Genomic DNA, 25,408 nt, shown 5'->3' on the forward strand with positions numbered 1-25,408 from the left:
AAAAAATAGTAAATTACTCTTCTAAAAACACTTTAAACCTTTGATCTCATGGGTACTACAAAGTTAATCTCTCTCTCTCTCTTTTTGTTTTTGTTTTTGTGGTCTCAAGCATCTCTAACACAATTTTCTTGAGCAATGACAATGGAATTTTACTAATGACTTAGAAATGTTCTTTTTAAATCAACTGAAAATTCACATTTGCATTCCATAACATCTACAATAATAGGTTTTAAAACCCCTGTTCAATTTGACTACCAAAATCACTAAACAAAATTTAAATTAAAAAATAAAAGGAAGAAGAAGAACGGAAATGGTGTGACAGGAAGGACTGTTGGAATGGTTCAGTAAGGAGAAGGGGATTTATTTGGGCTCAAAGGCTTATAAGATCATATTCATTCACCTTGAGGAACAGAGACCGCACTAGAATTCACTTATTTTTCCTTTCTAGCAAAGCAGAAAAGAAAATATTTCAAGACTAAAAACCAACCAGATAAAGAACTCCCAGGTATCCTTCAAGCCTCCTGGTTATTTATAGAAGCTTTACACTTCAAAACCAATGCAAGAACCATGAGAATAACAATAATCCCAACAGAAGAGCCTCCAACCCTGTGAATCCAGTAAGGATCAAACCTGGAGAAGCGCCGGTCCAAATACTGAGACAAAGTGATGGCAAATATCAAGACCATGAGCAGTAGTGGCAGCCAGGAAACAAGGCTGATAGGCTGCACATCAAGTTCAGGATCAAGCACAGGTCTGCGATCAATGTAGAGAGGAGAAACCACAGCAAGCAGAGCCAAGCCTATAGCCCCCAGCCTCTCATATGAAGAAAACCTAGCACTCCTGTATGTAGCTCCTTGATCCATTCAGGAAAGTACCTCTTATCACAAACCACCCATTTTAAATTGTGGGACTTTATTCTACCAGGGCATCAAAAAAAAATTCATTTCAAAATTCCAGTTTTCTGGTGAGAATGGTACGGTTCACATTAAGGGCAAACTCTCCATAGACAAACTTCCCCAGCTGAGAATCTTTCTAGAAAAAAAGATTATATTCTTTAGGGAGATCAGGAGTAGGCAGCTTATTCATGAAGTTCTAACTACTATAATGGATGGATGACACTAAGGTAGTGGAAAAGGACACCACTATTCTCCATTAACAAAAATTTCTACTTGATGCTGGCTGCATTAACTATTTGGAATCTGATGCTGTCTGTATCACCATGAACTCTCGAAATACTTACAAAATTAGAGAGAGAGAAAAAAAAAAAGTTGATAAAGTAAGAATTTATGTAGAAGTATAATGATGTTCAAGATTGCCTAAACCATCGATTACCCAATTGAGTATTGGCCCAGAAACACTAAACATCAGAGCTAGGCTGTTGCTGCTGTCAATTTTCATACCTTATCAAATTAGACATATAAACATGATCTTGGAAACTGGATTTGAAGTATATGAAATATATGTATATTACTACCATCAATATATAACAAAAGAATCTTTACAATTCAGCAAGTTTAAGTAAAAGAAACTGCCGGAGGAGGATTACTATCCATAGCTCAGAATGAGAGAAAAGAGTATACCTCATAAGTACCACAGTTAAGAGGGTGTGAAATTTGAAAAAGCAAGCAGTGGAAATCAACTAAATAGACCTAATTGACACTGCCGGAGCTCTTTGATCTATTCCCACAGAGCCTTCTCATCCATTTCTTCTGTGTTGTTGTAAGATCAAACAACCTTGTATGAGATGAAGGGATTTGTTGAGGTACTCCAGCCATTGGAAGTTCAGCAGGAAGCGCGGCAGCAGTGCTAGTGAAGGCATTTAGAACAAGGAATGCCAGTATGGGAGAGAGGTCCAAAGTCCCTCCAAGTGGTGGGATAATCCCTCGGAATATGTTCAAGTAGGGGTCGCATAAAGTGCTGAACAAAAAAGCATTTACATTAAAGATTTTTTCTTTTTTAAAAAAAAGGGTTGAAACAAATCAAATTCAGAATGCAGTAAGACAACCCCCCAACTAAAATTCACAATTCTTACTTGGGTTGTTCCTAAAACCATAAATTGTACCAGACCCAGTGTGATTCTGAAGGCAGAGGTCTGAGAAATGGACTCTGACATTCAGGTGGAATAGGTTTTTGGACCATGTACACAGTATGGGAGGGAGAAGACATCAAGACTTTTCTTTTCATCAATGAAACAATAGTGTTTAATACAAGGAAAAAGAAAATCAAATGGTTGGAGGCTCACCTGAGGGGACTAACGATGGCAGGAGGAGAGTTTGGGAACCAGGTCAAAACAAGCCTGACGATCAACAAGGTGTTATAGATGTTCAAGAAATTGAGGATGCCATTAGCCACCACAATCCCTGCCACTGAATCACCCGGTAAGATGGCAGCAAAGTTTTGATTGGACAAAGGGTTCAAATTCCTCTGCTTTCTGCAATGAATCTGAAAGCAGCATTCAATTTTATTCATGCCAATTAATGGAACAAGAAACCTGTTTGAAATAGCATAAAGAGCTTTCACTGCATACTATTTCCAACTACTTCAACAAATCAGCTCTTGATCTTCTTTTCCCACCATTGTTAATCTTATGATAAGCAAATATCAATTTCAAATGAGAAAAATAATCTTACTTTCTTGAGGTCTCAGCCTCTAATCTACCACAGCACTACTTGGGAGTAAGATGGTTATGGCACTGAGAGTGATAGCTACAACCCCTATACTGACAAGCTACAAACAATGAATACTGAAAAATAAATCTAATGACAGCAACTTGGGAGCTAGAAAATAAGATAGCTCCTTAATGGGAGCTCGAAATTGTACAAGTTTCTGAATAATTTTCATGGTATTTGATTTTCTTTTTCTTCCCAAATATCAATTTCAAATGAGAAAAATAATCTCACTTTCTTGAGGTCTCAGCCTCTAATCTACCACAGCACTACTTGGGAGTAAGATGGTTATGGCACTGAGAGTGATAGCTACAACCCCTATACTGCCAAGCTACAAACAATGAATACTGAAAAATAAATCTAATGACGGCAACTTGGAAGCTAGAAAATAAGATAGCTCCTTAATGGGAGCTAGAAATTGCACAAGTTTCTGAATAATTTTCATGGTATTTGATTTTCTTTTTCTTCCTACTTTCTACAGTAAACCAAACAAGAAATTTTGGATTCCTTCTTACTTATCCCTTTTTTTTTTCCTTGTTCTTTTTTCACTTCCCCAGTGGCTTATGACACATGCATAGCATCAAACTTTCACAGCAGATTGTTCAGTAAAGAAAGAAATTTCAGCAGCCAGGTGTTTTACTTGGAGGTTGAATTTTCCAATAGAATTTGTACCTGCTCTCTCGCCCACAAAAGAAAAGCAAATGGGGACGGAGAGCTTCCAAGAAAATAATTTTACAAACCAAAGCTCTGATTAACCAGAATCAATGCATCTCAAGCCAACAAATGGCAATTTGAATGAAAGCAGGAACCAGTGATTCATATATACACATACCTGGCCGAAGTGGGCAGATAAGGAGGAGAGTCTGTTGAGAAATGGGTTCTGAGAAGCGAACATTTGAAGCAACGCGACGCATCTCTGAGTGGCGGAAGCGACGGAGCTGTGGAACTGGCGAATGAAATCTGGAACACCACTTGTTTCTGGGAGTGTGAGCTTGGTCGGTCTGAGAAATGGAGGAAAAGATGTTTGAAGAAATGCCGAAGAGAGAAGTGGGCAGTTAGCGGCCCAGTTGGGGGCCGCGCACCTCGCCCGCTCGGTGGAGGATTCGGTCGACGGAGAAGCCATCTGGGTTCGGACTTTGGTGGGTGTGTCTTGCGGAGAGGAGAAGAAGAGAAGATAACGTGTGGATTGGGAATAGATTTTGGGCCGTACGCTTTCCTTCCACGTAAGTGCCACGTAAACAGTCCGCATGGCTAATTGTAATTGGTTTCCATTTTTTAATATGATATCTTTATGTATTAATTAGCGGCACCGACGCAGTTATAAACCTGCGGCCGGCGGTATACAACTGGTGCTAACGCTGCTGACTCAGCGTTTACCTACCTCCAGTGCTCCTCTTTTTTTGACCACAAGATCAGCAGGAGCCGAGGATATAGAAATAACAGACGTGTCACGCGCTCATTCCTCCGGGTTCCAAGGATTCAACGAACGACTCTCTCTCAGGTACCAGCCATCTCTCAGCTTCGGTTCTCACCAATTCTCATTCTCGTCTCCCTCTCTGGCAATGACTTCGGATCTGCTTCGGATCTCTCTTTATCCTCCTCGGAACCTCTGTTTCAGCTACGATTCAAAGTCTAATGTTCATGGATTCAGCTTCAGTTCTCTTCCACAACGACGCCGTTCTCAGCGTCTCTGGAAAGTCTCCGGTAGAAGAGCGCCTAATTTTAATTTTATTTTCTCGAAGGCCATTGATATTAGAGCTCCGGTGAAAAGCACGCCTTTGACGGAGGAGCAACGGCCGCGGGGCGACTCGCCGTTGCTTCTCGATGTCACTGGGATGGTGTGCGGAGCCTGCGTTGCGCGAGTCAAATCTGTGCTGTCCGCCGATGAGCGTGTCGAATCGGCGGTGGTCAACATGCTGACGGAGACGGCGGCGGTCCGGATAAGGCCGGATGTTGTGGAGGAGACCGTGGGGGAGAGCTTAGCGAGGAGGTTGACAGAGTGTGGATTTCCGACGACGGAGAGGGTTTCGGGGACGGGAGTTGAGGAGAATGTAAAGAAGTGGAGGGAGATGGGGGAGAAGAAGGAGGCGTTGCTTGTGAAGAGTCGGAATCGGGTGGCTGTTGCTTGGACTTTGGTGGCGTTGTGCTGTGGATCGCATGCTTCGCACATTTTGCATTCTCTCGGGATTCATGTTGATCATGGTAAATACATTGCTTTGAAAATTGAATGCTGCTTGGTGAATTGGAAGAACTTCTTTCTTGCTTTTACGAGTGAAAATCAAAGTAATTTACTGACTTTTTGGTAGCCGAGAACTGTTTTCTATTTTCAAAAAATAGAAAACATGAAAGCCAAATGGTTTTGATTTTAGGACTAAAGTATTTCCCAAATGCTACACAAATGGCGTTATCAGTAATCACGATGAAGTGCTTGGATTTTAAGTTGACTTGCTTTCTTTGATTTAGGGTCATTTTGGGAGCTACTTCATAATTCATATGTGAAAGGTGGATTGGCTTTGGGTGCTCTCCTGGGACCCGGACGAGGTTAGTTGTGAGACCTTCTCTTGTTGATTTAATGCATCCTTTATTGAAGTATTTGTTGAAGGATTTGATTCACAATAAAATAGAAAATTAAGTAGTTTAAAATTGGAATATCCACATGCGTGCATTATAGATAATTTTAGACAATAAAGTTGGACATTTTAGTGGTCATTTTATGAAGCCCTTTGAAATATGTATATCCAGGTTTATTGAGTTCGAATCAATATTATATTAAACTGCACATCAGTTATTTCGTTCTTCAGTAGCAATTCTTTCATTCAATTAATAACTATCTCGCCTCCCATAAGGGAAAAAAATTGTTATATTTCTGATTTTTTTTTTTTCAATTGTTTGTCTCTTTAGCATTTAGCTTAGATCCCAAATTCAATTTAATTTGCTGATTGATTTAAAGAATAACAATCTGCTGCAGAGCTACTTTTTGATGGTCTGAGGGCATTCTCAAAGGGATCACCAAATATGAATTCTCTTGTAGGATTTGGATCTGTTGCTGCATTTGGCATAAGTGTGGTGAGACCCATTCTCAAAGCTGAGATTGAGTTTTCCTCGGATGTTGCTGGATGGTTTAATTTACTGTTGTTGGTGTCAATTTTGTCTGATTCATAAATTCTCCTTTCTTGTAGGTCTCACTTCTTAACCCCGGGCTTCAATGGGATGCATCATTCTTTGATGAACCGGTGATTTGTTTTATTTTTATTGTTTTAGAGTACCTCTTAATTAAATTTCTTCATACTATTTGCATGACCTATTATAGTAAAGCCTATAAAAACATTGTATCATAATATTGGTATTTCCAAGTATAGTTTTTTATGCTCTTAAAACTCTCAGCTTCTCTTTAGGACTAACGTTTCAACATGAATCACCCATCTTATCATGGTACCATTACTCTTCCTTGTATTCATTGGTGGCAATTTCTGTAGATTTGAAATTCTTTCTTGATGCTAAATTTTTCAAGCAGGCCATTGTTTTTTAGTATGCAGGTCATGCTTCTTGGTTTTGTGCTCCTTGGACGTTCTCTTGAAGAGAAGGCGAGGATCAGGGCATCTAGCGATATGAATAAACTTTTAGTAAGTTAGATTGCAGTTTATATGTGTAATACAAGGAAATAGACATAATGCCCACTTGACTTCCTTTTGAGTGAACTTAAGTTTAATGATAGTTTTCTGTTTACTATCTATGCCTTCTTTAGAAAATTCATATTGGGAATGTGGCCCTGTCTGATTTACCATCCAAGTAGGCAAGTGCACGATATACAATATAACATATCTCTAACCAGAATGACCTGTCAGGGTAGCCCAGTTGGTTAGGGTAAACACTAGGAAATGTGGTCTCAATAAGTGGCACATTGTCCTAGGTTCGAATCCTACCACTGATGATACCTTGAATTTACCTGGCGCTGGTTATTGCGGAGTAGTCGGCACCTATATATATGTATTTACAATTCTAGTGGGTTTATATATAATCTAAGATAGATTGTTTCCTAATCATATCCAGTTTCTAAGTGCAATTTACTGAATTAAGGGGATACAGTACCAGCTTATACTTTAGCTGATAAAAGGCCCTAGGCCAAGTTACTGATGGATTAAAGTTCTTTACATGAATGTGGCATATACCGAAGGCATGAAGAACACTGCCATAAAGAAATGTATTTTTCTGTTATTGGAATCTTATAAGTAAGTTGCATATGGGCTTGGTGGAATCCCGCATATTGATGTAAACTTACCACACTGCTGGATATAATTTGAGGTAGTGCATCTAAGAGAAATGACTTGGTGTTGCCAATGAGGCTCATGGTATGCACATTTTTGTTATAAGTTTTTAAGACAGAATTATTCCATTCATATGCTTCATTTTTAGAATCATCTTCCAAAAAAAAAAGAAAAGAAAAGAAAAGAAAGAAAGAGAGAGATAGAGAGAGATTATTCAAGGTTGACATGGAATGCTCACGATGCTTGTTCTTCCCTATAGCTTCTAGTTTCATATACTCTTCCTTTGCTTATCTGCATTTGTCATGAAACAGAAACTTTGTGTTGTACTAAAATAGCAATTATTCTGTCTCTTGCCAAAATAGATTGATGGATTTCACTTTGGCCTTGATACAATTGCTGTCATATCTTTAAGTCTGATGTTGAATTTAGTGATCACTACTTACTTATCTGCAGACTCTGGACTCTACAGATGTTCATTGATTGAAACCTAATTGCTTGCTTGCTTGATTTGATTTAAGCTTCTGCTATGTATAAATTGTTTCTTGATAAACTTCCCTCTGGGTGATTTGCAGTCTCTGATATCCACTCGGTCACGGCTTGTGATTACTTCGTCAGAAAGTGACTCCTCTACTGATAGTGTACTTTGCTCTGATGCAATGTGCATTGAAGTCCCAACTGATGATATTCGAGTTGGGGACTCAGTGTTGGTTTTGCCTGGAGAAACAATACCTGTAGATGTAAGTGAATTAAATCCTGTATGTGAACTTCTCAATGCTTTGAAATAAGTCATTGACTCATCGCCCATGATGGGAAATCATGTCTGAAAATCACCAAGCACCTTGGACTATGTTCATTTTTCAAACTGACATAAAGATCACTTTCTGCGTCAAGCTCATCTAGTGTGTGATTGCACAATGCACATTGTTCCTTGAATATATATATATACATGGAACAATATTGATATTCAGGTGACTATGGAATATAAAGCGTTTGCTCAGTTAACACGGTTATTTTTTGTTTGTTTAAATAGCCTTTATGTTTAAAACCCTAATCAGGAAAAAAATAAATATATTATTCCCATTGTTAGGGCCAAAATTGATCTACTTCTTTCGAGTTGCTAACTGCCCTGTAAATAATATTCTGAGCACAAACTCTAAAACTGTTCTAAGATTGGTGTAACACCATATTTGTTGGACACTTGTGTAGTGTCCCATTTCAAATAAAAGGGTTTTCATTGGTGATGTGGCATGAGAATCTTTCTTTCCTGTTTAGACATGTGAAATTTGGTGGTCTCCATGTTGAATATTAGCTGAAATTGAAAGTGCCTATACAGGGAAGAGTTCTTGCTGGAAGAAGTGTTGTGGACGAGTCCATGCTTACAGGAGAATCACTTCCCGTATTTAAGGAAGAGGGTTTTGTGGTCTCTGCTGGAACAATAAACTGGGTATGGTTTGATTGTGAGTAATGTAATAAGAGAATTATGTACAGTTTTAGTTCAAATTCATTCCAAGTTGTGCAGTGTTGGATCCTAATGAAGTTGAGTTTTGTTGAGGTTTCCCTTGATGTTCATTTCTGATAATGTTTAAACAGGCTTGTAATTGCCTCTTTATTTCAGGGTGGTCCTTTAAGGATTGAAGCCTCTTCAAACGGCTCCAACTCCACAATATCTAAGATCGTTTCCATGGTTAGTAAACCATTTCCTTTGATGAAACATGCAATTATGGTATTGTAGGATACATTTAAGATCTTGAGTTAAACAATTGTCCTTGAGATTCTTGTGCCTCTTCCTGAAAGCAACATTGCATCATCCACTACCCAGGACTCGTGATTTGCTAACTTGTTTCACATTTCATGAGATATTGGTGCAGAATAACTGCATTCGATAGGCTGAACTATGCTAATTAGCTATGCCATACATTTGGAATGCAAGGATTTGTGCTCAATCTTCGACCTAGTTTGCTGCTATTGAACCCAAGTACCTTAAATTTCAGTTGTGTAGTGTACAGATTAGAACACGATCTCCAGGTCAAATTCTAACTAGCATCTATGGTGTTTCACATAAAAATATTGAGGATTGAAGCCTCTTCAAACGGCTCCAACTCCACAATATCTAAGATTGTTTCCATGGTTAGTAAACCATTTCCTTTGATGAAACATGCAATTATGGTATTGTAGGATACATTTAAGATCTTGAGTTAAACAATTGTCCTTGAGATTCTTGTGCCTCTTCCTGAAAGCAACATTGCATCATCCACTACCCAGGACTCGTGATTTGCTAACTTGTTTCACATTTCATGAGATATTGGTGCAGAATAACTGCATTCGATAGGCTGAACTATGCTAATTAGCTATGCCATACATTTGGAATGCAAGGATTTGTGCTCAATCTTCGACCTAGTTTGCTGCTATTGAACCCAAGTACCTTAAATTTCAGTTGTGTAGTGTACAGATTAGAACACGATCTCCAGGTCAAATTCTAACTAGCATCTATGGTGTTTCACATAAAAATATTGAGGATTGAAGCCTCTTCAAACGGCTCCAACTCCACAATATCTAAGATTGTTTCCATGGTTAGTAAACCATTTCCTTTGATGAAACATGCAATTATGGTATTGTAGGATACATTTAAGATCTTGAGTTAAACAATTGTCCTTGAGATTCTTGTGCCTCTTCCTGAAAGCAACATTGCATCATCCACTACCCAGGACTCGTGATTTGCTAACTTGTTTCACATTTCATGAGATATTGGTGCAGAATAACTGCATTCGATAGGCTGAACTATGCTAATTAGCTATGCCATACATTTGGAATGCAAGGATTTGTGCTCAATCTTCGACCTAGTTTGCTGCTATTGAACCCAAGTACCTTAAATTTCAGTTGTGTAGTGTACAGATTAGAACACGATCTCCAGGTCAAATTCTAACTAGCATCTATGGTGTTTCACATAAAAATATTGAGGATTGAAGCCTCTTCAAACGGCTCCAACTCCACAATATCTAAGATTGTTTCCATGGTTAGTAAACCATTTCCTTTGATGAAACATGCAATTATGGTATTGTAGGATACATTTAAGATCTTGAGTTAAACAATTGTCCTTGAGATTCTTGTGCCTCTTCCTGAAAGCAACATTGCATCATCCACTACCCAGGACTCGTGATTTGCTAACTTGTTTCACATTTCAAGAGATATTGGTGCAGAATAACTGCATTCGATAGGCTGAACTATGCTAATTAGCTATGCCATACATTTGGAATGCAAGGATTTGTGCTCAATCTTCGACCTAGTTTGCTGCTATTGAACCCAAGTACCTTAAATTTCAGTTGTGTAGTGTACAGATTAGAACACGATCTCCAGGTCAAATTCTAACTAGCATCTATGGTGTTTCACATAAAAATATTGAGGTTATTTTTTCTAATCTGCAAAATACCATCTCAAGTTACATAATAATCACTACTGTGATGTCGCTTGATGCCTTGAAAACCAGGGGCAGAGCTAGCTAGGGCCCAGGGGCCTGCCCCCACCCCGAAAATGTTTAAAAAAAAAAAATCTCCCGTTCTTACCAAAGGAGACTCGAACCCAGGTCTACTGCTGCCCCCCTGAACAATTACAAGGCTGGACCATTAGGCTAAGGGCCACAATTGCTTTTAATTGGCAAAATCTGTATGTGTACTAAAGTTGCCCCCCGATGTAAAGTGCTGGCTCTGCCACTGTTTTGATAGGCAAAGGCACAAAGATATATTAGAAAAAGGGAGCTTGAAAGGCAACTTAGAGCATGCAGGGAGTATACAAGAGACACCTAAAACAAGCAACAAAAACACAAGCACTCACCGGCCCTCAACAAGAACCCAACCAATCCACAAAGGTAAACAAAGATAAAGGGCCTACACCTATAGAAGAATTAGCCCAGGATAAGAGATTACAAACAAATGAGTTTTTCAATCTTTGAGTCGACAAAGCCTCGTTATCGAAGACTATCTTATTTCTTTCCTTCCAAATTGTCCAAAATAAACAGAGAGGAGCTGTCCGCCAAACCTTTCTATGATTCTTGTCCTTAAAAGAGACGTACCAACTTAGTAGAGTGTCTCTCACCGAAAACGGCAACACCCAATTGACCCCAAAAAGAGAAAGCAAAAGATCCCACAAAATCTTCGTCTTAGAACAGTGAACAAGAATATGGTTTATCGTTTCCTCTTCAACGCAACACAAACAACATCTATTGGCTAAGATCCAGCCCCTCCTCTTAAGCTGATCTTGAGTAAGGACCTTCTCCCAAGAAGCTTCCCAAGCAAAAAAACTCACCTTTGAAGGAACATACGGACTCCAAATGATATTACCCGGAAACGAGACTGCACCGCTATGATCAAGAGACTTGTAAAGAGATTTTATAGTGAAAATCTCGTTTTTCGCCCCTCTCCACTGCATCCTATCCTCCCCATCAGCATCCAACCTCTTCCCTTGAATGGACGATAGAAGTCTCTCCACCTCCTCCACCTCCCAATCGTTGAAGGGTCTAAGGAAAAGTGGAGACCACCCTCCCACTTCCCCCATTGGATCCCAATAGTCCGCAACCCACGCATCTTTAGAACCCGCTAAATCAAACAAAGAGGGGAAAGCCTCACAAAGGGGGGTGTTCCCGCACCAAATATCTTTCCAAAACCTCACCCTTTTACCATCCCCCACCGAGAAAGATACATTATTGTGCAATAGCAACCCTTCCTTGCTGATTTCCTTCCAAAGCCCAACCCCATGGCCCTCCCTAGCCCCACAAGTGCTCCACCCTCCTCTTTCCACCCCATACTTCGTACTAATAATAAGCTTCCAATATGAATCTCTTTCAACCGCATAACGCCAACTCCATTTGCACAAGAGGGCTCTATTAAGAATGGAGAGATTTCTAATCCCCAATCCACCCATCTTTTTGTGAGTACAAACAACAGCCCACTTAACAAGATGGGGCCTCTTCTCCAACGCTCCCCCTCCCCAAAGAAAATCCCTTTGAATTTTCTCAAGTCTTAACTTAACCACTCTTGGCATGCGCAATAGTGACATAAGGTAAGTTGGCATGCTCGCCAAAGTACTCCGGATAAGAGTGAGTCTTCCTCCCTTAGAAATGAATTGCCTCTTCCACAAGGCAAGTTTCTTCCTCATCCGCTCTTCCACTCCGTCCCAAACCTTCACAGACTTATGTGAAGCTCCCAAAGGGAGTCCCAAATAGGTGGAAGGGAGAGATCCCACCTTGCAGCCCAGTTTAGCTGCCAGTAACTCAGCATTCTCCACACAACCCACCGGCAAAATCTCACTTTTGTTCAAATTAATGCGCAGTCCGGAAGTGGCTTCAAACCACATTAATAACCAACTTAGAAAAGCCAATTGCTCTTGAGAGTCATCACAGAAGACCAACGTATCATCGGCAAACAGCAAGTGCGTAACTTGGATCCCGCCACCTTCCCTTCCCCCTATCCTGCAGCCTGAGAGAAAGCCCCCTCTCACTGCTCTGTTGATGAGACTACTTAAGGCCTCCATTCCTAAGACGAAAAGGTAAGGAGAGAAAGGATCTCCTTGCCTTAACCCCTTGGAACTCCGGAAAAAACCGGAAGGAGAACCATTGACCAAAACCGAAAACGAGGCAGTGGATATGCACCATCTAATCCACCCAATCCATTTCTCCCCAAAACCCATTCTTTGCATCACCGATAACAGAAAATCCCAATTAATCCAATCATAGGCCTTCTCTAAGTCCAATTTACACAAGATCCCACTTTCCTTTCTTTTCAGCACGGAATCTATGACCTCATTAGCAACTAATGCAGCATCAAGAATTTGCCTACCTTCAACAAAGGCATTTTGGGAAGAGGACACCACTTTTCCCACTACCTTTTTCAATCTATTGGCTAAGACCTTAGCAAGCAGCTTGTAGAGACCCCCCACCAAACTGATGGGTTTGAAATCACTCAAGTCTTCGGCCCCACACTTCTTTGGGATTAAAACTAAGAAAGTGGTGTTCAGGTTTCTTACGAATTTTCCCCTCTCATAAAACTCCTTGAAGAAACCCAAGATCTCATCTTTGACAAAATCCCAACAGAATTGCCAAAATGCAAGGGAAAAACCGTCCAGACCAGGGGCCTTATCCCCATTCAGGTCTGAAAGAGCCAAGAACACCTCATCCCTAGAAAAACTCTCCTCCAGCCTGGCTGCCTCTTCATCCCCAATGCTGTCAAACTCAATATTGTTGCAGCAAGGACGCCATCCTCCAGGATCTGATAAAAGTTCCTTAAAGGCCCTCACCACTCCCCTTTGAATATCATGCTCTTCTGAAATCCAAGTGCCATTGATTTTGATTTTTTTCAAACAGTTCCTCCTTCTGTTTGAATTTGCCATCTTGTGGAAGAATCCCGTGTTCTTATCGCCTTCCTTCAGCCAAATTTCTCTCGATTTTTGTCTCCATGAAGTCTCCTCCATTAGAACCCATTTCTTAAATTCCTCCCTAGCCTCCTTTCTCGCCTCTAGCTCCTGCTCATTTAAAGCTCTAAGATGCTCCTGATTATCCCAGTAGGATACTTTATCCAGAGCCAGCCCTTTGTTCACCCCCACTTTGCCAAAGACTTCCGAATTCCATTCCTTCAGCTTAATTTTCAGGGCCTTCAATTTCTCTGACAAGATGAAGCTATAGGACCCACTATAATTAAATCCTTGCCACCAGCCCTTCAACAACTCCTTAAACCTCTCCTCCTTCAACCACATATTCTCGAACCGAAATGGAATTGGACCTCTCCTCGTCCCACCCCCATCTAACAGGATTGGGAAGTGATCGGAAACCGGTCTTGGGAGAGAACACTGAGACGCCCCACTGAAATGATTCTCCCAATCCTCCGAAATCAGAAAACGGTCCAGTCTGGACCTTGAAAGACCATTCAGCCCTCCACTCCACGTGAATAGCCCCCCATGGAGAGGCAAATCTTTTAAAGCCAACTCCTCAATCACCTCCGAAAATCTTCTCATAGAACCAGTCAGTCTTCCTTCTCTACTAGGCTCGCTAGGAAATCTGACCACATTAAAATCCCCGCCAATACACCAAGGGTCAGACCACAGCCCTCGAATGGCTCCTAGCTCTTCCCAAAACAACTCTCTATGCCGTTTCATAGTGGGTCCATATACTCCCGTGAAGGTCCACAAGAAGCCATCTTCACAATTTTTAAAGCGGCAAGAAACTGAGAAAAGACCCACCTCCATGCCCATTAACTCCAGAACCCTGTTATCCCAAAACACTACTACCCCACCGGCTGCCCCCTTGCACTCATAGCACCCCAACCTAAGAATCTTCCCACTCCAAGACTGTGAACAATTCCTCTGGACATGTCTTGAATTTTGGTCTCCTGAAGACACACCAAATCTGCTCTTTGCGACCTGATCAAAGCCTTAATAACTTTCCTTTTATTCCTATCATTGGCCCCTTTTACATTCCAAGATATGATCTTTATCTTCATCTAAGGTTCGAGGTTCTGTCCCCACCATCTCTAACCAGAGATTTCTCCTTCCTCGCCCCTTTGTAATTGATGGACCACTCTAATTTCTTCAACTCACGATCAAACTTAGTGGACCCCGAAATGTCTTTCTTAATGTTCTGCTCCCTTCTTCTCTTATTCCTTAGAAACAAGTTCAGAATTTCTCCTTCAAATCCTTCCGTCGAAAAGCCCAGGAACTTGCTAAATCTCGCCAGGCAACTATCATCCCATCGACATCCTCTTCCTTCCAATTCTTGTAATAATACCTCGAACTCATCCCCCCTTCCTTCGTCACCCGAGGGTCTCTCCCCCTCAGGGCCCATCTCCCCATTGCAGCCATCTGCCAGAATAATGCTAAGAGGGAACTGCTCCTCTCCCTCAATCTCCGAGATCAAGCCCGACGAAACCCCCTCATTCGTCCCCGCCCGATCGAACCCAGAAAAAAGAGAAGAAGGAGAAATTTCCCGACCCCCCACAGAAGGCGAAGGTAATCTGACATACCTGGAAGCTTCATCACGCAGCGCTTGATCCATTTTCGGCACCGCAAGGGCTTCCAACTGCGACGCAGCTCTCAAAATGTCGACGATGGGGTCCTCCACTATAAAAGTCTGACTCTCCGAGCTAAATACCTGAGCCGAAGGACGAGAGGCCGAAGATGCTTCCCCACGAAGAAAGACGGCATCTCCAGAGCCTTTCTCCACTCCTGGCGAATGTGCCCTAGCTCGAGGACTCAAGATACCTTCCCCATTTAAAACACCTCCTTCCGCTGCAACAAGCCCTACAGGCCCAACACCCTCTCCCTTCTCCCCGAAAGAGCCATTGGGCCTTAAGTCACAGCCTAACTCCTCCTGGGTTTCTTTAAAAGACCCCTACCTTAGCCCACTTAAATGAGGAAGACCCAGCAACGCTCCATGGGCTGGCCCTTTTGGCTCGATACTTGGCCCAAAAGCTGGGCTTTCCAGCTTATTCAAACAGAAGTCGTCTCCCTCTCTAACCTATCCATCAGCTGACCCTACTCTACCCTCCACTACATCCCCTGCCTCATAGAGCACAGCGGGACAAGGGTAGAATCACCTCCACAGGCTAACACGGCACTCTTTCCCTTCTGTAACCTCAACTGCTTCACCTTCTCCCTTTGACTTCCACAACTGAGATCACGAACAGTCCTACCAGCCTCTTCTCCTTCCCTTGAGCTACCTTCCCCGCTGAATCTTCCCGCCGGCACCACCTGCGTGAACCAGGGAGAAGACTCCCACCAAAGTTGAAGGGAATAACAACCCGACCCCACAACAATATGGACAGTGCTGGGCAACTCCTTGTCCACGCAGCTCACCAGTAGCCTAGCCCATTGCATCTCATGCAAAGAAGATTTATCCTCAGCTATCAATCCTCCACATTCATCTCCAATTCTTTTAAGCACCTCCGAGCTTCTTAAGTGAAGAGGGAGTCCAAACACCCTTACCCAAACATCTTTTGCCGTGGGCTCCTTGCGAAGACACCCCATATCAGGGTTCCATCTCTCCAATACTAGAACATTCTCCTTGAAGATTCTCAGACCTCTGGCTAAAACACGCTCAACCTCGTCTGGGAACTCGAAATCAAATGGCAATAATCCTCTGCCTAGCGTGGCCACCCTCAGATTCCCCTTCAAAGCCCAATGCTTTGGTGCCCAGCTTCTAACGTACTCCATTTCAAGGCAAAGAGCTAATCTAGGTCCCCACCAGCCTACCAGACACTGACTCATTTGTTCTATTCTTCCACGCACTTCTCCTTCCCCCACCTCCATCCAAACTGACTGGCCTACCCTTCCCGGGCTTTTCCTAACAACATCAGCATATGTTTTCAGCTCCACCCCTTTCTCCCTCCATTGGACCTTCGAGCCCCCTTTCAACCTCAACAAGTCCTCTGGCCCTTTAGGACCCTGCAAGCCACCTAAGGGGGTCACACCAAGAGCTCTCAGCCTCTCAGCCAAAGAGTTCCAACCAAAAGACTGACCCTTTCCCTCTGGGACAATAATGCTATGCTTTTTTGAATCAATGTTGCGAACTGAGCAGAAGATGAACCTATCTGCCCCGTTCGAACGGCGTTCCAACCTATACCTTCTATTCCCCTCCTCCCAGCCAGTAGCCCAAACACTATTGTTTACCTCTCTACAGCAAACTTCCACTCCATCAAGTAAACATCTTAAGCTACCCTCCCCGAATCTAATCCATGAGGAGACCCCTTTGCTTCTCTCCCAAATGCAACCTCTCAGCTTGCCTCCCAGCTCCTCAATCAATATTTCGAAAGATTTGGCCTCCACCACGAAACTTCTTCTTCCTCCCCTTGATCCACCAACTTCACCCCTAGCTCTCATCTCTTAATCGTAAAATGTGAGTATCTAAGAGATGTTGTATACATTATATTTGGTTATATTGGTTATATGGGACTAGGGCTCCTTAGATGAAAATCCCTAAGGCTCTCAAGGAAGACACTGTTGACAACTGGCACATGTGAGGATTTTCTGATTGCTATTATGGTTAATTTTGCAGCCAATGAACAGAACAGAATCTCCTTTTACTAAGGGGATCGAACTTTTGTTGATTTCTCTTTTGTGATAAGCAGGAGTTATCTAACTTTTTAAACTAAACACACTTACATGAATGACCTAAAGAGCCTGATGCGAACCTCAATCGACACGCTTTGAGACCCAATAAACAGTATTGGAATAATTGCCCAAGAAAGCTAAAATACAGATTTTTGATAGAACCCTGACTCAATGTTTATAAGTGAAACGCGAACCAAAAGTATAAGTAACAGACCTTGACCCAATGATTACAATGGAATCACGAACCGAAGGTATAAAGTTTGAACGCCACAAAGAAGAATCCCTGATAAGTTCACAGTTTTTGAAGAACCAAAAGAAGAGCAAAGCCTCACCTTTTCTGATTTTTTATTCAATAAACATTATCCCCTATTACAATGAGTATGTGCTATTTATATGTCATGAAACAAACTTACTAAATATTAAAACCCTAAACTAAAAAAGGTACTAAATATTAAAATCCTAAATAAAGGTTGATTTGGTCTTAAATTAGCAGATCCAAAATAGGAAAATAGCTAAAAAAACGTTCTAAATAATAAAAGCCTAAAATTGAAGTAGATTTGGCTTGAATTTAGAACCTCTAGAATAGGAAATAACTAATATGAAGCTGGAAAGCCAATCAGTCATTAATCCATGCCATAAATCACACCCAATCAAGCCAGATTAGCCCTCAATAGCTTGGATTAAATTTATTACACCTTCATCTTCCTTTGGGCCAAACTTGGAATGTCCTACGTTAGAATCAGCCCAAATATCTTGAATTAGCCCATTAAGTGCTTCTTTGATCTTCTTAGATCTTGCTTTTGTAATAGGCCCAACTGGAACATGCAATGGATCCTTGAATGCTTGTTGATTCTCATCAGAGCTAGACCTGATTTGGCAAAAGCGTTTGAGATAAGCATAGGAGTTCACTTCCCTTTAATAATATATGATGAGAGTTCTTGTTTAAAGAATCTATATACTTGATGGCTTGTTGATACATGAGGAGTTTAAATGTTTTAGTAGTTTCTACGGTTTATGAAACCTTTTGCTCATAATCTTCAGGTTGAGGATGCTCAAGGCCGTGCAGCACCCATACAAAGGCTTGCAGATTCAATTGCTGGACCATTTGTCTATATTGTGATGACTTTATCAGCAGCAACTTTTACCTTTTGGTATAAACTTGCTCCTTCACCCTTTTTTCTTTTCCTATTTAATGGAAGTATGAAACCATGCTAGTTGAACATGATGTAAGAGGAGATGGAAGGCAACCACCAAAATGTCTTAATTATGAGTCACCCATCTATTTGGGGTTGAGTTTGTGAATCATTTTTCAACTTTCTGCTCTATGTGAGACATCTTTTTACCAATCATGTCACTTCCTAAACATTTTTTTTAACTTCCCCTTGTCATATTGGAGGTTGTGGTGCCTTCAACATTAACCATATCATACTTGCTTTCTGAAGTGGGATTCTGTTGTTGTCACTTTGAGGTTTTTTTTTTTTTTTTTTTTAATTATAAAAATGAGTTCAGTAGACTACTGTCTGCTCTAGCTAATCGCCTGTTGTTTCTGGTACAATGACTTCTTATTTAAAACTAGGGTTTGAACCAAGCTTCTCCTCAGGAGGATAGATGAGGTGATTGAGGTGAGATCCAATATAGTTTCTATTCATCTATGGGATCTGGGTGGTCCAAAGGGACCCACCACGGGCCCATATCTTCTTGAGAATCCATACACCCCTTATGCATATGGACGGTTATTTCTTGAGCAAAGGTTTAGGTTCTTCAATAGGAAACTAAAATGGATCACCAAATAATGCATGTTCAGAGACTGAGAACTACAGGATCACCTTTTACATTATGGGGCCTTCCTCTTCCCCTTCTTCAAACTTCGATTTAAAGTTTTCATAGAGAACTCACTGATTCTAGAACAAGATCCATTTTTCTAGTTCTGTAAACTTGCTCTCAATCAACTCAACCTGTAACTTCTCATACTATAAGCCCCTATGATCTCTACATGCAATTCGCTCACTTTGGGAAGGAGGCATTTGTTCTATCCTATCTGCTTCTCCCACCCTATAAAAGAAAAAAAATTCGCTTTCGCAAATCAAACTGTGCTAGCAGAATGCAGGCCTCTGCTTTTCTTTTCATTAATGAAACTTGTCAGTTATTATGTGAAAAAGACAAAAAATGTTGGCCTGCTCATAAAAAAATAAAATAAAAAAACATGGGTGTCATTATGATTAGGGTGTCAATTAGAAAGGTTATTACAATCTTTGTTCAATCAAGCAGCATTCTTCTTTTTCTAACTTGGAGAGGGTGGTGTAATGAGTCCAGTGGGCCAGGTTCCAAACGTGCACAAAGAATTCCTTTGTTTCCGTTCATGTGCATGAGAATCGACGGAAATGTTACTTTGTGAATTCCAGTTACTTTCCACTGTTCCTATCACTAATAATAATAGACTCTTTGAACTCATGTTTTTTATTTTGGGTATGTAATTAACATGTTTATGATTGCCTTCTGTTTGATTCTTACTTCTTTTTGAACTTATGTTTAGGTACTACCTAGGCACACACATCTTTCCAGATGTCTTGTTCAATGATATTGCTGGACCAGATGGAAATCCTTTGCTTTTGAGCTTGAAACTTTCTGTGGATGTCTTGGTGAGTAATAGGGAACTGATGAGCCGTTTACCTATAAAATCTAAAAGGAAATTTTCCTTTTTTTTATATATTTTTCCTTAATTTTGGAATTTTGTGGCCTTTTCTCGGGTAATAGTTTGTTCCATTTGCCAATTGGTCACTTCTTCATAGTACACAGTTTGTGTCACTTTGATCCATTATATTTAGTAGATGATGCAAAAGTTTAGTTAAAATCATGGTCCCATTTGAAATTTGGTGCACAAATTTTGCTGGATGTTAAGTAGTTTCTAGTCACTAGATTGACTAGGCAAGAAACTTCTTTGCGAAGTGGGTCAACAAATGTGTACTTTCGGCAGGAATTGTTTTCATTTTAAGTTGCTTCCCATTTATGATTTTTTAAGGTTTGGATTTTCTTTATTTTTATGCATCCATTACTCTTTTTTATTCCTTTCTTAGTAGAATCCAATCTTTACGCTTTCCTGATTTCAAACAAAAACTTTGCCTCTCTAGGTTTATTATTTTGAAGAATTATATAGCGAGCCAACTATAGACAGTCCAGAATCAAACTAGTATTGATTTGAATTGAAGGGATGACCTATTCATATATTTGATGGTTTTTGGAAGATTGACGCATACTGTTGTATGCATAAAAGGCAGTATATCATCTTTGGAGGAAATTGTAGCCTTCTTGATTAGCTTGTGAACATCATGTTGAAAGTAAGGGTAACCTTTCAGCACCAAGATCTAAGAGCAGGCCAGGGATGAGACACATTTGATTGTTAGCGCCTCTTAGGAGTGCTCTATCAGTTTTCTTTGCTGCATGAATTGAACCCTAGGAGCTTGTGGGGGCTTGATTGGAGAGTTTTGACACCATTGTATTCCAATCAAGTGGAACATAATGGTAGCTTGTGAATTACAACATCACAACACATGCACAGAGACATTATGGAATGGTTCGTTATCATAGATCAGTTATTTATCTTATGGCATCTTTAAGCATAATCAAGGTATCAAGCCTTGTATTCCTTGGCCTGGAAATAGAAATAGTCCAGAAACATTAATGTGCAGAAATAGACATTGATATGCTAGGGAATAAAAATGAGGCATGCTTAGATGCAAAAGTAGTTGTAAAATTAAACTTTTTCTTTTTTGCTTTTTGTCAGGTGGTCTCCTGTCCATGCGCACTGGGGCTTGCCACACCTACTGCAATCTTAGTTGGCACCTCTCTCGGTACAACATCTGCACTCTCTCCTTTTTTTTTTTATTGGATGATGTATTGAAAGTTGGGGAATCAGAATTCTAACAAAGTTTAATTCACTGCTTCTATTATGGCTCATTACTCTCACACTATCTTTTGATATGTCTGTCTCCTTGACACTTTGGTGCAACCAACCCTTTTTTTTTCCCTAATTGATGTCTTTAATCTGGAGTTTAAGACAATTCAGTTGATTTTTCAGTTAATCTAACAGCTACTAGTTTGAGGGTCTATCAGGACAGATGCTAGAATGAGTAGGTCCTGTTCAAAATCTGCAAAAATGTTATGCAGAATTATGGTGATCTTATATTTCAAATTTGTTATTGAGCATCCAAAAAAAATCCCTTGGTGAATTAGAAGAATCTTAAACGATTCGTTTCCCTTTGATGCTCAGATCATTTTGAAATATTACATGATTAAACATATTCATTTACCAATTGTGGAATCATTATGACCTTGAGATAGTTTTGCAAATGTTTCAAATCAAGGCATAAGATGTATGCCCTCCAAATCACTGGACATTTGAATATAATTGAAAATAATTGATATGTAAGGATTTAATGGTGGACATGGGCCCAAGTAGAGATGAATGATAGACAAGGAGTCATGTAGCCAACACCAAAGAAATGGGATTTGAGGCTTTTTTCTGGTAAATGAAAGAAGTCACACCAACTGTGTTGGATCTTTGCAAACACCCCTAAAGTTCTAATTGTATCATGACACCTTATGGTACTGTATTTGTTGGAAGATCTAATTCCCCTGTTTTTGCATTGACAAACGAGCAGGAGCTAAACAAGGACTTCTTATAAGAGGAGGAGACGTACTAGAACGTTTGGCCAGTGTTGACCATGTCGCTTTTGACAAGGTACCCTTCAGTTTATGGAATTATTCTCACTCCCTTTCATGTGTTGCTAGTTTTGAATTCTGATAGATACATTAAATAGATTAAGATGTTTTACTCTAAACTATTGGAGGACTTAACCAGTTAACTTTGCCCACTTTTCCCAACTTCAGACTGGAACTCTTACAAAAGGAAAACCAGCTGTTTCTGCTGTGGCATCTTTGGCTTATGAAGAACAAGAAATTCTCCGCATTGCTGCTGCTGTGGAGAAAACAGCAGTGCATCCAATTGCAAAGGCTATTGTAAATAAAGCAGAATCGTTGAATTTGACCATCCCAATCACAACAGCGCAATTAGTAGAACCAGGTTTCGGCTCCTTGGCAGAAGTAGATGGGCGTTTGGTCGCTGTGGGTTCATTGGAATGGGTTCAAGATCGCTTTCAAAGGAGAACAAACCACTCTGATCTAATGAATTTAGAAAATGCCATGATGCATCATTTATCAAATGAAGTATCTTTGTCAAACCATTCCCGAACAGTTGTTTATGTTGGACGTGAAGGAGATGGTGTGATTGGTGCTATTGCAGTATGTGACAGTTTACGCCATGACGCCAAATCTGCTGTAACCAGGTATGTTGCTACAGTATTTTCTGTGAAAATATTCTTATTGGTAATCATATGAAAACCTGTGTTTTACTCTGTTCCTCTGAATGGAAGGCTTCAGGAGAAAGGAATCAAAACCATCCTCTTGTCAGGGGACAGGGAAGAGGCAGTTGCAACTATAGCAAAGACTGTTGGAATAGAAAGTGAATTTATAAACTCATCCTTGACTCCTCAGCAGAAATCTGGTGTCATAAAATCTCTCCAAACTGCAGGACATCGTGTTGCAATGGTAATTATCTTCAATCAGATTGTTTTTTCCCCTATAATCATATTTAAACATGAATAACCTAATCTGTTGTACCAAAATATTGCATGTGTTGAGTCTTGCACCTCTGAATTCATCTTCTTCAGTCAAGGATTGCAAGTTTCAATAATACTTTCAGGGAAGAACCATTACTATAGCTATTTGTCCTTTTGAGTAAAAAATAAAAGATTTAAAAAAAAAAAAGAATATAAATTAATGATCTGCATCAAATGAACACGAAATGTAGCCAAAGCAACCCTGCAAATAACCTTCACTGAATCGAAGGGATCCAACTGTTCCCCATGAATGTGAGCTTAGAAGATGTAAAGACTTACCAATTCTATCTCCTAGTAGGAAGAAGAAGATGATAGATTACCCTTATGTTCAAGCCGCCAACAAATGATATCGTGATACTGTCGCATAGAATTGATATCCCACTATTTCTGTTCTTTGCAGGTAGGTGATGGCATAAATGATGCACCCTCTTTAGCTCTTGCCGATGTTGGGATAGCTTTGCAAGTTGAATCACAGCAAAGCGCAGCATCTGATGCAGCATCCATTATACTTCTTGGAAATAAAATCTCACAAGTACATTCTTTTCCTGGTGACTTAATTTCTTTCTTCCAGTTGTACTTATGAACTCATGCATCAATGCTCATTATCTATTGCAATAAGTTGATTAGATATTCCCCCTTTCCGGTGTGCTTTGCCTTACAACCTTATTCAAAAATGCCCAGCTAATTTCCTTGAAATGAGCATTTAAAAATTGAAAAGAGAAAAGAATCCAAATCCTGTTTGGGAACTATTTTTAATAACATTTTTTTCGTTCTTAAAAGCAAAAAACTTTTTCCAAACTTGAAAACAAGTTCGATAATTTTTTAAGGAAAAAGTTTTTTTGCGAACTTGTTCTCAAAACAGAATGTTTTCTAAAAACGTATTTTAATTATTTTTAGTTTTTTCACTTGTTTTCTATGAGTTATTTAAAAAATTGTATAAATATATAAAATGATTGAAAATATAGCATTATATGTAAAAATTATTTTTAAGAAATACATAAAACAAGTTGAAAATATTCCTAGTTCTCAAAACAGACTTTTGTTTTAAAAAAATATAAAAGAATTGTTTTTGAAAACATTTCTGGGTTTTTTTTATTATAAAGCGTGGAGTTGTAATTGACTAAGGTATCCCTACATTTGTTATGTTACAAGCAAAACATGCATGGAGGTCTCTTCCTTTACCAGTTTTGGTGTATAATTTTCCCGAACCGCGTGCTAAGCCCATAAGATTTGTCATGTTTTTATTCACCTAGATCTTGTTCTGGCAGGTGGCAGATGCATTAGATCTCGCACAAGCCACAATGTCAAAAGTCTATCAAAATTTGTCATGGGCAGTTGCATATAATGTGGTCGCAGTCCCCATTGCTGCCGGGGTACTACTTCCCCGCTTTGATCTTGCCATGACGCCTTCCCTTGCAGGTGAGTAAAGACACTGTTAGTATCCCACTACTTCTTGGAATAATTGGATTGGAATGACAAACAATCTTCAATCGTCTCTTAGATGATATTTAAAAAAGAAATGTTCCATTTTCTTATGGTATAATATTTGGTTTGATAGGTGGGTTGATGGCTCTGAGTTCAATATTCGTAGTGACCAACTCGGTGCTTCTGCAGCTTCATGGGTCTGACAAGAACAGGAAAAGCTAGCTCTAGCTCTAGCTCTAGCTCTGCTCACAAACCCAAGTCCCTGTCAGGTCAAGTCCGAAAATTCCAGGTGAGTTTCCTTCTGTGACGGTATATGTATGAGTGAATATCAGTGGAAGAATCAAAGACAAAAACCAGTGAATTATGAAAAAACAAACGAATGTGTCATGCTGTTGTATTTCCTTTCCTTTTTTGTTTCTTTATCCATGCGTATTAACTTAAACCGTAATAATACAAGTGTCGGCCTAGTCCCACCGCTGGGCCAAGTGGGGAAGTGTTGCGCCTGAATGGCTGTGTCAACTAACCGAAAGCATCACCAGGTAACCCATAGCGTACACTTCCACTCACACTAAAAAAATTAAATTCCCTCACATTTTTAGTTTGAATAGAAAAAATTATGCCTGCCTTTTGATATAAGTGTTTTTCAAAATGGTTCTCAAAATTGTTTTTTTTTATGTTTTATAAAACAAAAATTTATTTAAAAATCATATTTTTTGTTTTTAAGAATAAAAAATTATTTTCTTTTTTTTTTGGGTTATTATATGTGTTTTTTCTGTTTCTTTATTCTAGAGAATAGAAAATGTTTCCTGAAAACAATTACGAGACCTATATATTTTTAGCAATTTTATTATCTTGTAAAAAAATGGTAAAAGATATTATGCTTTTGTATCTTTCTCAATCTAAAAACAATAATTTCGTATAAATTTGTGTAAAAGACTCTTATATTACCCGTGTTTGATTTCTGAAAAAAAGAAAATCCAAAAAAAAAAAATTGAAAAACTTAAATTAATCAATACTTTTCATTTAATTTATTTTTATTTTTCAATAATTTAAATATACAAAAAAATTTACCTAATTTTACTTATATTCATTTTTTATCTTTTCTATGATAAATTAAATATGATAAAAATATTTTTTATCAATTTTTTTTATGTAAACGGGATGGGCCAAGAAGCCTTTTTGTTGCAATTATTTTTTAAAAAAATAAACATTAAATTATATACTATATTATTTTTAAACAATTTATATAAAAATATAAATATTATAAGAAAACTTCTACTCTCGAACA

The 25,408-nt window shown here is 39.5% G+C and overlaps 3 protein-coding genes across 3 annotated transcripts; 1 reads left to right on the forward strand and 2 right to left on the reverse strand.

The window, feature by feature from the left end:
* Positions 1 to 180: 180 nt before the first annotated feature.
* On the reverse strand, positions 181 to 1,330 carry LOC117913461. Its single transcript, XM_034828444.1, has one exon. The coding sequence runs from the start codon at positions 861 to 863 to the stop codon at positions 513 to 515; it is 351 nt and encodes a 116-aa protein (XP_034684335.1). The 5' UTR covers positions 864 to 1,330; the 3' UTR covers positions 181 to 512.
* A 118-nt stretch (positions 1,331 to 1,448) lies between these two features.
* On the reverse strand, positions 1,449 to 3,921 carry LOC117913460 (ylmG homolog protein 2, chloroplastic). Its single transcript, XM_034828443.1, has 3 exons — positions 3,499 to 3,921; positions 2,243 to 2,442; positions 1,449 to 1,917 (listed from the first exon to the last, which is right to left on the reverse strand). The coding sequence occupies exons 1-3, from the start codon at positions 3,913 to 3,915 to the stop codon at positions 1,650 to 1,652; spliced, it is 885 nt and encodes a 294-aa protein (XP_034684334.1). The 5' UTR covers positions 3,916 to 3,921; the 3' UTR covers positions 1,449 to 1,649.
* A 129-nt stretch (positions 3,922 to 4,050) lies between these two features.
* Positions 4,051 to 24,627, forward strand: LOC117913459 (copper-transporting ATPase PAA2, chloroplastic). Its single transcript, XM_034828442.1, has 17 exons — positions 4,051 to 4,868; positions 5,130 to 5,207; positions 5,635 to 5,732; positions 5,846 to 5,899; positions 6,203 to 6,289; positions 7,504 to 7,668; positions 8,265 to 8,375; positions 8,547 to 8,615; positions 18,062 to 18,171; positions 19,554 to 19,659; positions 20,802 to 20,868; positions 21,679 to 21,758; positions 21,908 to 22,362; positions 22,450 to 22,624; positions 23,096 to 23,227; positions 23,964 to 24,114; positions 24,254 to 24,627. The coding sequence occupies exons 1-17, from the start codon at positions 4,229 to 4,231 to the stop codon at positions 24,340 to 24,342; spliced, it is 2,667 nt and encodes an 888-aa protein (XP_034684333.1). The 5' UTR covers positions 4,051 to 4,228; the 3' UTR covers positions 24,343 to 24,627.
* The last annotated feature ends 781 nt before the right edge of the window (positions 24,628 to 25,408 follow it).

The sequence above is a fragment of the Vitis riparia genome, chromosome 4 (assembly GCF_004353265.1).
Source record: "Vitis riparia cultivar Riparia Gloire de Montpellier isolate 1030 chromosome 4, EGFV_Vit.rip_1.0, whole genome shotgun sequence".
NCBI lineage: Eukaryota > Viridiplantae > Streptophyta > Magnoliopsida > Vitales > Vitaceae > Vitis > Vitis riparia.

Coding starts and splice junctions, on each gene's coding strand:
- LOC117913461 (XM_034828444.1), bottom strand. CDS start 863: ATGGATCAAGGAGCTACATACAGGAGTGCTAGGTTTTCTTCATATGAG.
- LOC117913460 (XM_034828443.1), bottom strand. CDS start 3,915: ATGCGGACTGTTTACGTGGCACTTACGTGGAAGGAAAGCGTACGGCCC. Junction 2,443..3,498: donor TATCTGCCCACTTCGGCCAG/GTATGTGTATAT, acceptor TGCTGCTTTCAG/ATTCATTGCAGAAAGCAGAG. Junction 1,918..2,242: donor GCCATCGTTAGTCCCCTCAG/GTGAGCCTCCAA, acceptor TTTTTTGTTCAG/CACTTTATGCGACCCCTACT.
- LOC117913459 (XM_034828442.1), top strand. CDS start 4,229: ATGACTTCGGATCTGCTTCGGATCTCTCTTTATCCTCCTCGGAACCTC. Junction 8,616..18,061: donor TATCTAAGATCGTTTCCATG/GTTAGTAAACCA, acceptor CATAATCTTCAG/GTTGAGGATGCTCAAGGCCG. Junction 21,759..21,907: donor ACCATGTCGCTTTTGACAAG/GTACCCTTCAGT, acceptor TCCCAACTTCAG/ACTGGAACTCTTACAAAAGG.